This window comes from Sinohyriopsis cumingii, chromosome 10 (assembly GCF_028554795.1).
Source record: "Sinohyriopsis cumingii isolate HCF-2022 chromosome 10, ASM2855479v2, whole genome shotgun sequence".
In the NCBI taxonomy this organism is placed as follows: domain Eukaryota; kingdom Metazoa; phylum Mollusca; class Bivalvia; order Unionida; family Unionidae; genus Sinohyriopsis; species Sinohyriopsis cumingii.
The window spans coordinates 110,452,221-110,468,991 of NC_142970.1; the positions used below are offsets into that span (position 1 = coordinate 110,452,221).

General features: G+C 34.9%; 1 protein-coding gene across 2 annotated transcripts in view; it reads left to right on the plus strand.

The window, feature by feature from the left end:
* Positions 1-11,540: 11,540 nt before the first annotated feature.
* LOC149791018 (uncharacterized) overlaps positions 11,541-16,771 on the plus strand; it is a 48,466-nt gene continuing 43,235 nt past the window's right edge. The window contains exon 1 of one of the 2 annotated variants that reach the window (XM_089972891.1): positions 11,541-11,889. In XM_089972891.1, coding sequence (XP_089829017.1) covers positions 11,796-11,889 — 94 coding nt within the window. In that variant the 5' untranslated portion in view covers positions 11,541-11,795. The remainder of the gene's footprint in view (positions 11,890-16,771) is intronic. The other variant, XM_089972890.1, reaches the window with a different exon arrangement.

Genomic DNA, 16,771 nt, shown 5'->3' on the forward strand with positions numbered 1-16,771 from the left:
CATCTTACCGTTTTTAATTTCAACCATTTGTTCTTTTATATCCCTGGTCGATATAGGACCTTTTCTAATTTTTTAAAAGATTATATAAATAAGATTTTGTTTGGCGCTAAAAGCCTAACAGTGCTGATGCGCCGTTAAAAATAAAATCAATCAATCATAATACAAACTTCATGAAACTTGTGATATTAACATTTAAGGAAGAGCAATCACCTTCCCGTTATTGGAATTTATGGTGGTGTGGCGAGAGTGGTAGGGGTAAAGGCCACCCCCTATTTCATACATATCTTAATATAATTTAGCTCAGCCAGTGTAACAGTCAATTATTTCCCCCCTTGATGGACTATTTGGTAATAAGATTAATGTCCACATGTGAAATATCATACATGCAATGGGTCACTTAACAAATAAGGAGGTGGGCCAGAATCAGATAGTGATTCTTTCTCCCCACCCCCAGGCAAATAATTTCTTATTCCTAATGGGTTCTTTGGTAATATACTTCAGGCCTACAAGTGAAAAACCATACATAGAATGGATCACTTAACAATTCGGGGAAGAGGGTTGGGGGCAGAATCATCTAAACGATTTTCCCCCTCTACAACTAAATAGTTTCTTTTCATTAAATGACTAGTTTCGAATCCGCTTAAGGGTCCACATGTGAAATATAATACATGTAATAAGTTCATATAACAAACTATCACATAGAGTTTATTTCAAATGAGCCAATACATTGAATTTAATACAGATTACAATTTCAGTCTTTGATGGAAATATTATATAAAGTCTCATCTAAATCCATATATGGCGCCTCAACCACGCCAGCTATTTTGATCGAGTGAACTATGTTGCCTCACACGTGAATTTCTATTGGAGATCCATTGCTGAAAAATGACTTTGACCGTGGCAAGGATTCTATTGATCTGATGGGATTTCGCTCTTTGAATTGAAATTAGGAAAAATTACATAAAATATATAAGTCTACCTCTACATGTCGTTGGTTGCTGAATTTCGCAAAGGTTAAACACTTTACATAAATTCCATATGCAATTATAATCCATTGGAGATCGCTATGTCTTAAGAGGCTTTCACTCTCATGCAAAATTCGGTGACATTGTCTAATATTCACCTTACAGTGGGTATTGTTATTGTGATATTTCTGTAAGCATAATCATTGCTATTTTTATCCGAACACAAATTTTATGACCCGACTCTTGTGCTGCTCTTAATTTGATCAGCTAGCAATAAAGAAGGCTAGAGGCCCGTTTCACAATTATATTAGCTGATCCTGAAATTTGTATTCCACCCATATTTTTGTAGAAATTGCGTTTTGCGCCTATTTAATTTTACATGTAGATTAGTCGGTAAATATATCACAGTTCCTAATACGATCATTGATATTAAACATATACGAGCGAGGGAGTTAAAACTTTCTGACGAAAATAACATTTCGTTATGACAGTTTTCAACCTTTTCAAATAAAGCCCAGCTCCTCTCCTGCGGGTCTGGGCTGATAGACTTGGCACGACGTGCCTTACTATGTGTCTTAAGAGGCAACTAAGTAGAGGCAACCTGTTTGCTGTGGGTTGCGTCCCGTGTCGTGGGAGGGAAATATCCTGGTAGTTGAGCAGAGGCTTTCCGACGCAGTACACTACTTTGGCCTCTACTTCTCTTAGACGGGTGGTCGGGATGGGCCCGGTTTCGACAAACCGACTAGTTACGCCGAGCCCTAGGAAGTCTTTATTTACTCGCTCACCTTCTTTATCTTTTTCTTGTATCTCTCTTGATACCACCGTTGCCCCACAGTCTATTCCTTTATCTTTTCCTTTCCCAAGTCTTAGAAGACTTTCTAGAAGTACTTTTACCGTCCCTAGACGGCGGTGGCTTCAAGAGTCAATCATAGGTAATTTTATCAACTAAGTATAGCATCTGTGTATCCCTGGCACATCAAACGTGTTCCGTTGTTGAGCTCCATGGTGGGCGGGGAGCACGGGTACTGAATGTTAAATAAACCAACATGGAAATTTGAAAAAAAGTCAAAATAAACGTAACAAAACTGGATCTGAATCAGATGACGAACAATGTAGTGTGGAGTCATTTCCACGCTTCATGGTCATACAGTCTAAAGATGCCTCAGAACCGCTTGCCTCACTATATCCGTTTGTCATCGAAAAGACAATCATAAGATCGATTGACACAATAAAAATTTGAAATCTGGTTGCCTTTTTGTTGAGTGTGATCGACGAGGTCAAACAGAAAATATCAAGAAACTAAAACCTTTCTGCCATATCCCAGTGACATCATTCGCTCACACCACATTTAATACGTCCAAACGGTGATTCGCTGTCCTGACTTGGCTGGAGTCGACGACACATATATCATTGAAAGGACGATAAACGAAGGTGTCTTTGCATTCCGTAGATTACGTATTAAACGTAATAACAATTTGCAGGACACTAACACCACTGTACTCAGCTTCAACAAACCAACAGTACCCAAAGTGGTCAAAGTTGGCTTTTCGCAAGTGAAGGTCGAGATCTACATTCCAAACCCCCTTCAGTGCTATAAGTGTCAGAAATACGGCCATCACGAAGACCGTTGCTCAAACAGCCAAATATGTGACCGATGCGGAGACTATTCTCATCAGGAATCTGATTGTAGAGCAACTCCGCATTGTGTCAAATGTGGAAAGGAGCACCACGCCAGTTCCAATGATTGTGATACCTGGAAACAGGAGAAGAACAAACGGAGGGTAAAATACACATCTAATATTCCCTATCCAGAAGCCAGAAACCTCGTACAGGCCAAAACAGCCTATCCTGGCCCATCCTTCTCCACTGTAGTGAAGGACAATCCGAAAACAACAAAGGACGCTCAAACACAGACAGATCCACCCGATCCAACACCATGCTCTAAAACCCCCCATTAACAAGCATAAAAAACACAACATCTACTCAAACTACTTTCAATAATACCCAACCACCGAAATCACCAAGAAATTAAAACAAATCACAAGGAAATAAACAACGAAGGGGTCGGATGACCAAATCAAACTCTATAACAGGTTTGGAGACATCGACAGCATGGACGCAGACCACACTGCTCCATGTGATCAAGTGGCTCCAGACTTACGAACAAAAAATACACCCCTGTACTTCCTCCAGAGAAATAACCACACAGATTGCCTCCGCTAAAGGTCTAACCTAGCTACACAATCTTCACTTTAAACATATAATGAAGAACACCATCATACAATGAAACTGTCGAGGACTTAAACCAACTACTATGATATTCTTCTGCTTTTAAACGAACATAATCCTGCAGTACTATGTCATCAGTAAACTTCCTTGACAAATACGGATAACATCACACTTTAAAACTACTCCCTGTTTAACACCTACTTTCAAAACGTTGACAGGGCCTCCGGAGGAGTTTCAGTTATTGTGAACAACTTAATCCCTCATAGCGTCATCCCTTTAAACACAAATTTGCAAGCCATTACTGTAAGCGTCAGTCTATATCGAGTGATTATATTTGTTCTATTTACATACCACCAAACACTAGCCTAGTACCAAATGTATTAGACAATCTTGTTCAACAACTTCCCGCGCCATTTGTTTTACTCGGGGGTTTTAATGCCCATAACATTGTATGGGGACCAAATCATGTAAGTGACAGAGGTCACAAAGTAGAAGACTTCATTTCTAGACAAGATTTGTGTCTATATAACACCAAAACACCTACATATTTACACCCAGGCACGGGTACATACACATGGATCGATTTGACAATTTGTTCTCCTTCGCTGGTTTTTGGACTATGAATGGAAGGTCGCTGATGACCTTCACAGCAGTGATCCATTTCCAATCTCCATTGAAAATATTAAGTCTGCAATTGATGATGCAATTCCACAATGGAATATTAAGAAGGCCGACTGGGATAAGTTTGAAACACTCTGTAAAACTGAATGAGGATACAGTTTTCAACGTTAATGACCCTACTGAAGATTGTACTTCTATTTTAATCGATATTCACCGAACTGTAAAAGAACCCCAAAACCTTGGGTCACTAAGGAATGTAACTAAGCAATTAGCCAACACCGAGAAGCATTGAAAAAATGTAGCAATCGTCCGACGCCCGAAAACTTATTTATATATCGTATTGTCCGGTGCAAAGTTTACCGCACAATCAAAGAAAGTAAACGAGCAACATGGAAGAAATATGTTTCTTCTTTAAACTCTCGTTTCTCTATTATGAAAGTTTGGGACTATCCGCAGGATAAAAGCATAACTGTGCTGGTGCGCCGTAAAAATAACAATCAATCAATCAAATAAAGCAGTCACACTAACACATATTAAAAATATAGTTCTATGTAAGCTTAAGTTTGCTGTATTGAATGAGTACTTAAACAGCAAGAGCTACGAATGAAAATTTCGTTTAATTTTCGTCTTTAACTTAGGAGAGTAAGTAAAAAGTCGCATGCTTGAAATTATGCAGAAGTAAAATAACAAACTCCTGTACAATGCGATTTAATAATACTGTTCATTGTGAATGCATAAAATCCATGTAAAGTTTTATAATCTATGGTCACTGAAACACCAAGAGTTTTTTAAAATTAATTTTGCTGTGTGGATGTTGTTAGATATATTTGATTTAATTTATATTTGATTTCATTTGTGTATGATTTGATTTGATTGTTTGTGGGTTTTGGAATCTTTTTATTTTATTTACATTTCAATGTAATGAAAGTTTGTTTGCTACGAATTTGATATTTTCAAGAAAATTCAGTTTGACCTGAGTTTCAACTTGATTCCTAATACTAGAAACACTTGTTTTTATTTTTGACATAGTTCCTGGCCTTGTTTGAGGGTCAAGTAAACAATTGTTTATAGGAGTAAAATGATTGGTTCTTATCAAGTACATGCAGAAGCTATCTGACTTTTGCATGTAAACCTGATGACGTCATCCTCTATTTGGCAATATATTTCGTAATTAGTCATTTCCGAAATTGCAATATACTTAGTATTAATACTGATACTGAGAGAGAGAGAGAGAGAGAGAGAGAGAGAGTTATCTAGGAATCCAGTGGCTTTTAAACACTTGATGCCAAGTTGTTTTATTGTGTTGTGACCAGAATTAAATTTGTTAGTTTTTGAGTTATTAGTTTTCTTTTCTTCTACAGATTATTTAGACTCTCCAAGATCATTTAGTTTCTCTGGAAATATTATCGCATTCATATAGAATTGTTGAACAAGGATAATTATTGAAAATTCTGTTTGGATTTTCAAGACCGGAGGATTATTTATAGTGTTTGTACAAGGAACTGTAGACGTCAACTTGGTACATACGTCATAGCCTTCCATCTTAGATTCTTCGTCGGGACTCAAACTTGAAATCATTAGAACATTTCAACATTAGGACTGCAAAAACTTTATTCGTGGATTATTCGTATATAAAATTTGGATTTGATTCTGGAAACCGCAAGTTCTCATAATTAAAAAAAAATATTTTTACAGTATTTTGTCAGGCAAATAAATTATTAGTTATATTTTTAAAAGCTTGTTTTTTCACTATTCGAGCCTAAACACGTAACATAGGAATTGGGTAGGTCATCCTAATGATTATTTTGTTTTTTGGATAGATTATTGCAGAAAACTTTGTTTTCTGAAATCTGAATTCCCCCTGGGTTTTTTTAAATGTTTAGCGAAATCGGCAAGCTTTTTCTAAAATGTCATCAAACATGGAATTCTTTCTTTCAAATCCTACCCAGGCACAATTAGATCTTTTCTAAAAAGATGAATTAATGAAACTTGCCAGAAAATACGATCTTTCCAAGGTAAAGGCTTCCTTAACGATAAAAGAAATAAGAAATATTTTAGGTCAGCATTTGGTAGAAAAGAACGTTTCTGATAAAAGGGCATTGGTTTCGATCATTAAGTCTGTATCAGACTCTGACATAATATTGAAGGAATTAAAATTAAAATACAAGATGGAATTGGAGTTCAGGAAGCTGAAACTGCAGAAAGAAGAAAAAGAGAAAGAAAGACAAATGCAATTACAAGAAGAAAAAAATGCAATTACCAGCAGAAGAAAAAGAAAAAGAAAGACAAATGTAAGAAAAACAAACGCAGTTACAATATGCAAAATAGGAGAGAGAGAGACAGGAAAGAGAGAAAGAAAAACAAATGCCTTTACAAGAAAGACAGAAAAAAAGACAAATGGAATTACAAAAATAACAAATGCATTTACAATAGGAGAGAGAGAAGGGACTGAGGGAATATGAGTGCAAAATGAAAGAAATGAAACTGGCAAGTGAAAAATACATTCATACTTCAAATTCAAATTAAAGTTTTGATTTTGCAAAGAACATTCGGTTAGTGTCCCCTTTCAGAGAACGAGAAGTAGAGAAAGATTTTATTTGTTTTGAAAAAGTTGGTGAAAATTTGCGATGGCCAAGGGAGCATAGGACTAAGTTATTATAATGTGCACTCACTGATAAGGCTAGTGATATTTATAATTCACTGTCAGTTCACCAAAGTGGTGACTATGATGTGGTTAAAGAATGCATCCTAAAGGGTTATGTGTTAGTCCCTGAGGCTTATTGACAAAAATTCAGAAACTATAGAAAAGAAGTTGTACAAACTCATATCGAAGATGCTAGAGAAGAAAAGCAGTTATTTGATAGATGGTGCTTAGCCAATAAAGTTGAACAAGATTATCAAAGTCTCAAACAACTTATATTACTTGAAGAGTGCAAACACTGTGTACATAGTGACATTAAGTATTGACGAGCATCAGCTTGAAACCTTGGAAAATGCTGCTCGTGCTGCTGATGGTATTCTTTAACTCACAAAGTTCCTTTTGTAGGTAAGACTACTAGTCAACAATCTTCTGGCAGAAAAGTATTTCAGCCTAATACAAGCCCTTCTAAAACTCAGACTGGAACAACTTCTAAAAATCAAACTTCGGGCAAGCTTGATTCAAGATCCTTGTCTCTTCCTACGTGTACCTAATGCAAGAAAAAGGACACATTATTTCTGATTGCTACAAATTGAAAAATAGGCATCATAATCAAGACAGACCTATTCCAATTGCCCTTATTTCTAAGAGGTCTAGGTCACGGTCATGTATGAAAGCAATACATTTGTTGGGTCTAATAAATCCTAGTCTGATTTTGTTATGGATAATTATGAACCATTCAAATCAAAGGGATCTATATCACTCTTTGGTGATTAGGCCAATCCAAACCCTTGTTTTTGTTTTGACATAGTTTCTGGCTTTAATTTCGGGTCAAGTAAACAACCTTTTATAGGAGTAAAATGATTGGTTCTTATCAAGGACATGCAGGAGTTATCTGACTTTTACACGTAAACATGATCACGTCATCTTCTATTTCGCAATATATTTCTTAATTAGGCATTTCCGAAATTGCGAAATACTTAGTATTAATAGTGATGCTTAGAGAGCGAGAGAGAGAGAGAGAGAGAGAGAGAGAGATCTAGGTGTCACGGGGCTTTTAAACACTTAATGTCAAGTTGTTTTGTTATGTTGTGACCAGAATTGTTTTTGAGTTATTAGTTATATTTTTCTTCAGATTATTTGGACTCTCCAAGGTCATTTAGTTTCTCTTTAAATATTATTGTATTCATACAGAATTCTTGAACAAGGACATTTATTGAAAATTCTGTTTGGATTTCGAAGACCAGAGGATACATTTTTGTGTTTGTGCAAGGAACTGTAGACGTCAACATAGTACAGGATAAAACATACTTCCTTACCTTCCATCTTGGATTCTTCGTCGAGACTCAAACTTGAAATCATTAGAACATTTCAATATCAGAACGCAAAAATTGTATTCGTGGACTATTCTTGTATAAATGTTGGTTTTGATTCTGGAAACCCTTAATTTTTCATATTTTTTTTAACTTTACAGTATTTTTCCAGGGAAATAAATTATTAGTTATATGTTTTAAAAGCTTGTTGTTTTCACTCTTTCTTATGTTACTGTTTATTCGAGCCTAAACAAGTAACATAAGAATGTGCACGTGGTAAATGGGGCCTTTTATCATTACAGCTTCTTATATCATGGAATTTTTCCTCCATGTTCCTCAATTGAAAATCTCGTATCTATCTTGTTTGAGGTATGATGTTTAGTTTTTAAACTGGAAACGTTCCAAACAACCATTTTTCATGTAATTAATATTGATTTATTGAGGGAATAATTGTACTCCTGGTACGTACCAACCTGCTCCTGGGTCTATATGTATACCCTGTACTGCTGGCTTGTGCCAACTTCGTCTTGGTCAAATGATTGAAGGAGGACCGTCCTGTATACCGTGCACACAAGGACATTATAATTCCATAACTTGTGAGGACTCGTGTAGACCATGCGATATCATGACGTTTCAGAATCCAACAGGTCAATTTTTCTGTTTACCTTGTCCGAAAGAATATACAACTGAAATTCTGTTACATGCATATTACGTCTGATAAGTAAACAGAGATTAACGTCAAGTCTCTATACCAATTATCAGGCTATAATATATGTACTTAAACTTTCAATTAATATCTGTTCAATGTTTTAATACCATTTCTGTCGTGAATGCGAAAAGTGGTGGTAATGGCTACATACAGTACAGCATTCTAACCAAACAGTTCAGGGTGATGCACATGATATCTGGTATTCCATCTGGAATCCATTCATTATCCCGTATTCTGAGTATGTGCTGTTCCATTCGGTACGTATTTGATCAAGCTCGCCTTAGATTGCTTGCAGACAGCAAACCCTTACACAATTAATATTTCAGAATATTTGCTGATAAATATATATAACTAAATTGTGTTAACAAACATATTAAGACAATAATTATGATGACGAACATAAAAAGGTTGAAAGGATCGAGCAAATAAGCGAAATCTGTAGAACGGACAAGATAGTCAAATGATATTTCCCTTTAAAAAAAGGGGGTAAACATTTTTTGATGTCCATGTTATAAAGATAACTGATGAAACGAATTTTCTTGTTGCAGTTTCATGTTTCGGATGAATCTATTATGAGCCACAAAAAGTTCTTAGTAAACTTCTGAGAGAGACACATCATTCATCTGAAAAAGATTTAAACTAATTCAATCGTTCTATTTACTCTGATTGCATAACAATTCATTATTGCAACAAGTCATAATTACTTCAAGGACGTTTCCGTCATGTCCAACATTCCATTCAGTTTCTAGAATAGTTCGCAGATGCCCAAATATAATCTACGCGTGTTCTTCAGCAATGGGACCAACATCGATTTTGTAGCAAAGGAACATACAGCTCAAGTGTAAATATGAGAGCGTGAACATTCTTCTGTCTGATAAGAATCATCTTACCCACACAGGGCATCATGAATGCCAAATCCATGTCTTATAATCTTGTAGCTATCTCTATGTACTAAATAGCTTTGTCCGTTATTGAAATAAACTCTTTTTAAAGACAATGTCTTGCTCTAGTGTCTACACCTTCAGTATCCAGCATAAATCTGAATACAGCGTCCCTGCAAACAAAACATATAATATGTTGTTTAAACAATTTGACAGGTTTTGAGTGCATGTTCTCATGAATTCAGCGTTGATATGGATTAAATGGTTTTCCTAACAAAAAGTACATAGCCTCTAACTCACAAAGTAAAGACACCTTAATATGCAACATTTCAAAGGATTAACAAAAAGACAGTAATAATGAATATTATGATGCACTACTAAAACTTGAAATACTTACAACTATTATTATGGTTTGGACTGACTATATAAAATATGTGTACGAGGTTATGCTTTGGGCTGACTACAAAAACTATACATGGTTGTTTTGCTTTGGACTGACTAAATAAAATATGTATTGGCTGTTTTGTTTTGGGGCTGACTACATATAATATGTATAGGTAAATTTAGGTTTTCGCTTCTATCTCGAAATCTTGCAAATCGTTAGACTGTGGCACTCAGTGCGTAAAAGGAAACAATTTACCCTCATTGTACAAATACATTCTTCCACCTTTAGAATAAGTTATAAATATGTTTATCATGGCTTATACAGAAATAGGGATGACGTCCCTTCTGGTTTAGATAGTGTAATATTTAGAAGAGAAGAAAAGAAAAAAAAATCATTATCGATACCAATCGGTAAGAATAAATTGTTTGAACCTTTACTAGCCTTCTTTCGTCCTAAACCTCTGGGAGTCACGTGACGGTCATGTTAAACAAGGTTAAAAAGATATCTAGGATAGATTAACCGTTTTCAGGAGACAGAAGTGACAATGTAACAACAACCTGCCAACGGTCTAATGCCGGCTTTTCAACACTGTTTTCCAATAAACAAAGTTTGCGTATTCATGCATTAGGGTACATACATTATCAGGTGGTAATATCGTAGTTCGACAATCACTTGCTACACTATCTTCTGCAATGTGACAAGTCATTACGATGCAGCAACGTAATATTACAATCTGTATTTTAAAGTCGTTCCACTGTCAGTTTTGTTTTCTACCACGATTATTTTCAGAAATGAATTGTTATACTTGTAAAGATACAAACCTTGACTTTTCAGGATTTATGATCTAACATTCGATTTTTTTAAAAAAAATTCAAATGCAGCCATTGTTGCATTATTCAGTAATATTTCATTGTTGCAAGAACTCAAGTATACTTTGATTACATATTGGTTCATTGACTATTTGATCGTTTACATAGTTTTACATATTTCGGACACAAAAATTATTGGAAAAATATTGGTGACCCGTATACGATTGTTAGCATCGAACATCAGTTTCATGCGTATTGACATTTGCAATATTTTTATATGAAACGTCTTCTGTTGTATTGACATGTTTATTGAGCCATCTGAAAGCAGTCTTCATGGATACATGATACTGTGAATCTTTTGAACTTGCTGTTGTGAATAATTATAATATAGCTCTCATTGATTTAGCCCATGTCAGTATACAATATTAAATCAATGCATCGGCAGGCTAAATTAATCTGTGTCATATATATTCTTCTTCATAGATGGTCTCCATAAATGCTTGCATCAGTAGCTATTGCCGTCTTTATGCACTGTACAAACGGCTCCGGTGGCTTAAGTGGTTATAGCAACAGTGTCGGATTCGGGAGTTCTCGGGTTCGAACCCCAGCCGAGTCAAACCAAAGACTTATCAAATAGTACTAATAGCTGCCTCGTTGGGCACTCAACATTAAGAGGTTAGTGTTAGGACTGGTCAGGTAAAGTTGAATGGCTCCTATAAAACGATACATATTTCACGATCTGTCTAATTATAGATTTGTGTTCCTTGTTTGTACCTATACCTACCCGTAATCGACTTTTCGTAAATGCATTTGTTCTCACACATTGGTGACCAATGCCGATGACGTTACATAATTTTCTTCTAAGCATGTAGCCGACAGACAATACGAGAGGCGTGACTAAGGTGTCTTTTTTTGATTGCCCAAGCTATTTGTCGTCAAGGGTTATAAATACCCGTATAAATACCCTTTGTACGCCATAAAAAGCTGAAACACTCTCAGTGCGGTCCAACTGAGAGGAATATTATAGTGGAAAAGACAATTTTGATGATCACACGAATCACTTGAATAATTACGTCCAGGTATCGAAAAGATATATTTAACATCTTGTAAACGAGTAACAACCAGTTTATCCTAATCGAAATACAGTGCAAAGAGACGGAAGTGTCTAAAACAACAACGATACGAATTTGGCTACTTTTCAAATTATATTGTAAAAGTGACCGGCCTAATCTGTAAAGACAGACGATGCATTCGTGCTATTTTGTTTGCCTTCTTTGTGTGGGATTTGTGTCAATAACCAGCTTCCGGCTGCCTCCAGTAACAGAATACAGTTATCGAGGTGAGTGATTATTTTGTTTGGTTGTGGGTCTTATTTATTTATTTATTTATTTATTTATTTATTTATTTATTTATTTATTGGTTTGGGGGGTTTAGGGGAGTAGGGAGATCGGTGGGAGAGAAAGGGAAAAAGTCATGTCAAATTCAAATTTCAAGCAAGCAACCAGAGTCGATACATATTCGCACTCTTCACATGTTTTGGAGTAGGACATGGAAATTACACCCAATAATCATAAGTTATACTCTTGTCTGACTCAGAACTCTGACTTCTCCAAGTGCACTTTTCCTATCCAACATTGATACATGTAGATAGATTATGTTTTCACACTCCAGCATAAAAAGTAAAGTCAGAAGTCACAAATTCAACAAAAAAGCCATTGAAAAATTCCTCATCTGAAGATAGCGTGTAAATTAGGTTTATCTTAAAAATATAGTATTACCTTCTGCAGATAAGTGATAGAGCCCCCTTGACGTTTTGACATTAGGCTACAATCGAACTGTGTATTGAATATCGCTTGTGCAACCGGATAAATTTGAATAGGAAAAATAGTACAGTACATTCTTATTTACAGACGAGGCAGAAGAAAATTCTAGTGTCCTCGATACAACGTAGATCTGGATTTTCCTTTCGTAAACAATAATGAAAATTTCAATGAAAAAACGAGCAAGCGAACACATACACACGCACAGACACAACAATCACAACTAATTTTTTTTCGATTCGAAATCGGGCTACATAATCTGTACATGTTAATTCAATCAGTCTTAAATATCCGGTTTTCCGAAAACTATTTTCAAAAGCCTTTGCTCGTTTAAGGATGTAAATTTGCTGCAATTACTGTTTAGGTTTGTGATTGTAATTATTTAATTATTGCCAAAGATTGCTCAAATGATAATAGAAAGTGGGGAGTTTCTGCCAGATTGCCGCACTGGCAATGCTAAATTTGAAGGTTATGAAATTACGTGCTAAGCGTTGAATAGAATCCTGTATAAGAATTGTTGCACGATATAAATTTTCTATAGCAGGGTCAGGATTTCTAGTCAGACTCAATGCTTTTCTGAGATATTCTCCATGATACACATACAGGAAAATGAGAAATAAAATATTGTCGATGAAACTAACTGACGCACGATATGACAACACTCCGAGACGAACTCGTCTATATTTCATATTACATTTGCATTACCAAACGTACGATATTTTGCGTTACATAAATACGAACAAAAATACTTGTGCGCATATTTTAGAAGCACTGACTGCATACTTACCCAATTATCAGCTTACATACTTTGTCATACCAACGCACCTGTCAACCTATATGCAGAGGTGATACACAGACATAAAACATAGAGTGAAGCTGACTGATTTACTGATTTACCAACATACCTTCTTCCCTACTTACGTACCTGCCTGCGTATACAAAAAGATGACAGACAGACAGACGTAATGAAACCGACTGCCTGACTGACATAACTACATGACCTTTGCTCAGTTTCCTTTTGCAATTTAAAATCAGTTATATTTTATAAATACGGCAATCGCGAATTCTCAGAAACTTTGTCAATCTCTTAGTGATATCCATTAAGTTGAATCGCTATCAAGACGAGTTTGTTAACTATATGTATTTTTTTCGAAAGGCAGGAAAGGTCTCTCGATTAGAGAAATATTTTGGACCAAAAGAGGACTTTAATTTCAAAGGAAATATTTAAGTAGTCGAATGTCTGATTAAATGGCAAATTCCTTGCATCTGAGATATCCAATGGAGAACAAAATAGCAAATGCTCTTGTTTGCCAACTAGAACACATTATTACGTATGCAATACTGTACATGCATGCAACAAGACACGTCGTTCTTCTGAAGGGTGTCTCAAGAAAAAGTCCTTGACAGTGATTTGTATTATTTTTAGAAACCAGTTGACTCAATGCAAGTTTGCTGAACAACATAAATGTGTGTCTATGTAAAAAAAATAGCAATGATCCACCACACAGACTCAATCTCTCAAAGAAAAATAAAAAATATAAAAATTATAAAACAAAATCAACCTTTCCCACCACAAAAAATTTGTGCTCTTTGGAGCAATTTTCAAATTTCAAACAATCTCAGTTTAGAACCTTTCAGGCATTCTGTTTCTTCGCACCGCACCATCCCAACTTCACTCTGCATGTTGTCCTTCCAATGAGTCATTTAAAAACACATTACATTTATCTTCTGTTATCCAGATGTGTTTGTACGACAAATATACAGTTAACATGTTATTGAAAATGACATTTGAGTACCTCTAAATTTCTGCGTCCTCCTGGGACTGGTTTGTTTAGAGGTGTATTGTGAGCTAGCAGCTTAGGCGTAGATGGCGTAGCACACAAGATGTCACAGAAGCAGAGACTATTAAAATATCTACATTCATATTTCAAGTTCATTTCAAGAAACCAAGGAGGCGCGCGTCTACTGTGAGACGGTGCTTATTTAATATCCTTGAACTCCTGCTGCAACTTTAAGGCTAGATACATCTAACTTGGGTTAATGATCGTCAAATGGTTCTAATTTGTTCTAACATTTTTTTACAATTTTGATTTCTTCTCTGGGAATTGGGTCAGAGTGTAGGCATGGTTGAACATGCATGTGAAAAACTTCTCAGTTCTGCTTCACAAGTCTGAAAATTGGCATGTGTGATCAATGGCTTCAAGCGTTTGCATAAGCTATACTGATTTCCATGAATTTATACATACAACTAACGCCGTCTGTTAGCTCCATCCTTAACTTAAAAATTAGAGTTTAGCCCTTGTGTCGTATTTTGAAAATTATTGATTCCACACCTTATGACTAAGTATGGTACATACTTGTTGGGCATGAAACAATGTATCGCTCCAGCTGATCGTTGCCCTTTTTGAAAGTACCTTACCTCCAGTGTCTTATCCATGAGGCTCGATATGTTTTTCCAGAAGGAGACCAAAAGAAAGAACCCAGGGCTGGACCGGGATGCATTGTTCCTTGCATGACTGTTATCGAATACGTGATACTATGGGCGTGAATATAACTAGTTTGACAATAATTGTTCAAATCATCCCATACTTATGAGTCATCTGAAAGGCGATGCCGTGGATGATAGGTTGACAATTACAATAGAAGAAGAAACATTTTGGCGGACAAGGATCTTTATAATGACTGTCGTTACCCATTCAGCAAAAGATACCATTACTTTGTTTATGCATATAATGTTGTGATGAAGTCAGAAGGAGGGATGATACTAGATTATTATTATTATTATTATTATTATTATTATTATTATTATTATTATTAAGTATGAAATCTGCTGTCAATAACCTTCTAATACTATCTGGTCCACATCCTGTACATTTTAGCTTCAGTATAGCAATTAATTCTTGTTTAAAGTGGGCCACAACGCACAATCAATTGAACACATGTTTAATGCCGACAAAATGGCTTATACGTTTCTAATATAAAGGAGTAATTAGAACGTTATATGTGAAATAACATTCTCACACAACCTTCATGTATGTATGTATGTATGCATGTATGTATGTATGTATGTATGCATGTATGTATCTATGTATCTATAAATGTATGTATGTATGTATGTATGTATGTATGTATGTAAGTGTGTATGTATGTATGTATGTATGTATGTATGTATGTATGTATGTATGTAAGTGTGTATGCATGTATGAATGTATGTATGTATGTATGTATGTGTGTATGTATGTATGCATGTATGTATGTATGTATGTATAAATGTATGTATGTATGTATGTATGAATGTATGAATGTATGTATGTATGTATGAATGTATGTATGTATGAATGTATGTATGTATGTATGTATGTATGTATATATGTATGTATGTATGTATGAATGTATGTATGAATGTATGTATGTATGGTATGTATGTATGTATGAATGTATGTATGTATGTATGTATGTATGTTTGCATATATGTATGTATGTATGTATGTATGTATGAATGTATGTATGTATGTATGAATGTATGTATATATGTATGTATATATGTCTCTACGTATGTATGTATGTATGTATGTATGTATGTATGTATGTATGAATGTATGTCTGTATGAATGTATGTATGAATGTATGTATGTATGTATGTATGTATGAATGTATGTATGTATGTATGTATGTATGTGTGTATGTATGTATGCATGTATATATATGTATGAATGTATGTATTTATGTATGTATGTAAGTGTGTATGTATGTATGAATGTATGTATGTATGTATGTATGTATGTATGTATGTATGTATGAATGTATGTATGTATGTATGTATGTATGTATGTATGTATGTATGAATGTATGAATGTATGTATGTATGTATGAATGTATGACTGACTGACTGACTGACTGACTTTATTTCCTCTTTAAAAAGAGATTACATCAGAATAAACAAATTCATGATAATACAAGGTCATAAAATAAAACAGAAAATTGACAAAAATACAATAGTAATACTGTGTCAGCTACCGTATTGACAAAACGAAATATCTCACTGCCTGCAATTATGCAAATCTGTATGTATCTATAAATGTACGTATGTATGTATGTATGTATGTATGTATGTATGTATGTATGTATGTGTGTATGTATGTATGAATGTATGTATGTATGTATGTGTGTATGTATGTATGCATGTATGTATGTATGTATGTATAAATGTATGAATGTATGAATGTATGTATGTATGTATGTATGTATGTATGAATGTATGTATGTATGTATGTATGAATGTATGTATGTATGTATGTATGTATGAATGCATGTATGAATGTATGTATATATGTATGTATATATGTATGTATCTATGTATGTATGCATGAATGTATGTATGAATGTATGTATGTATGTATG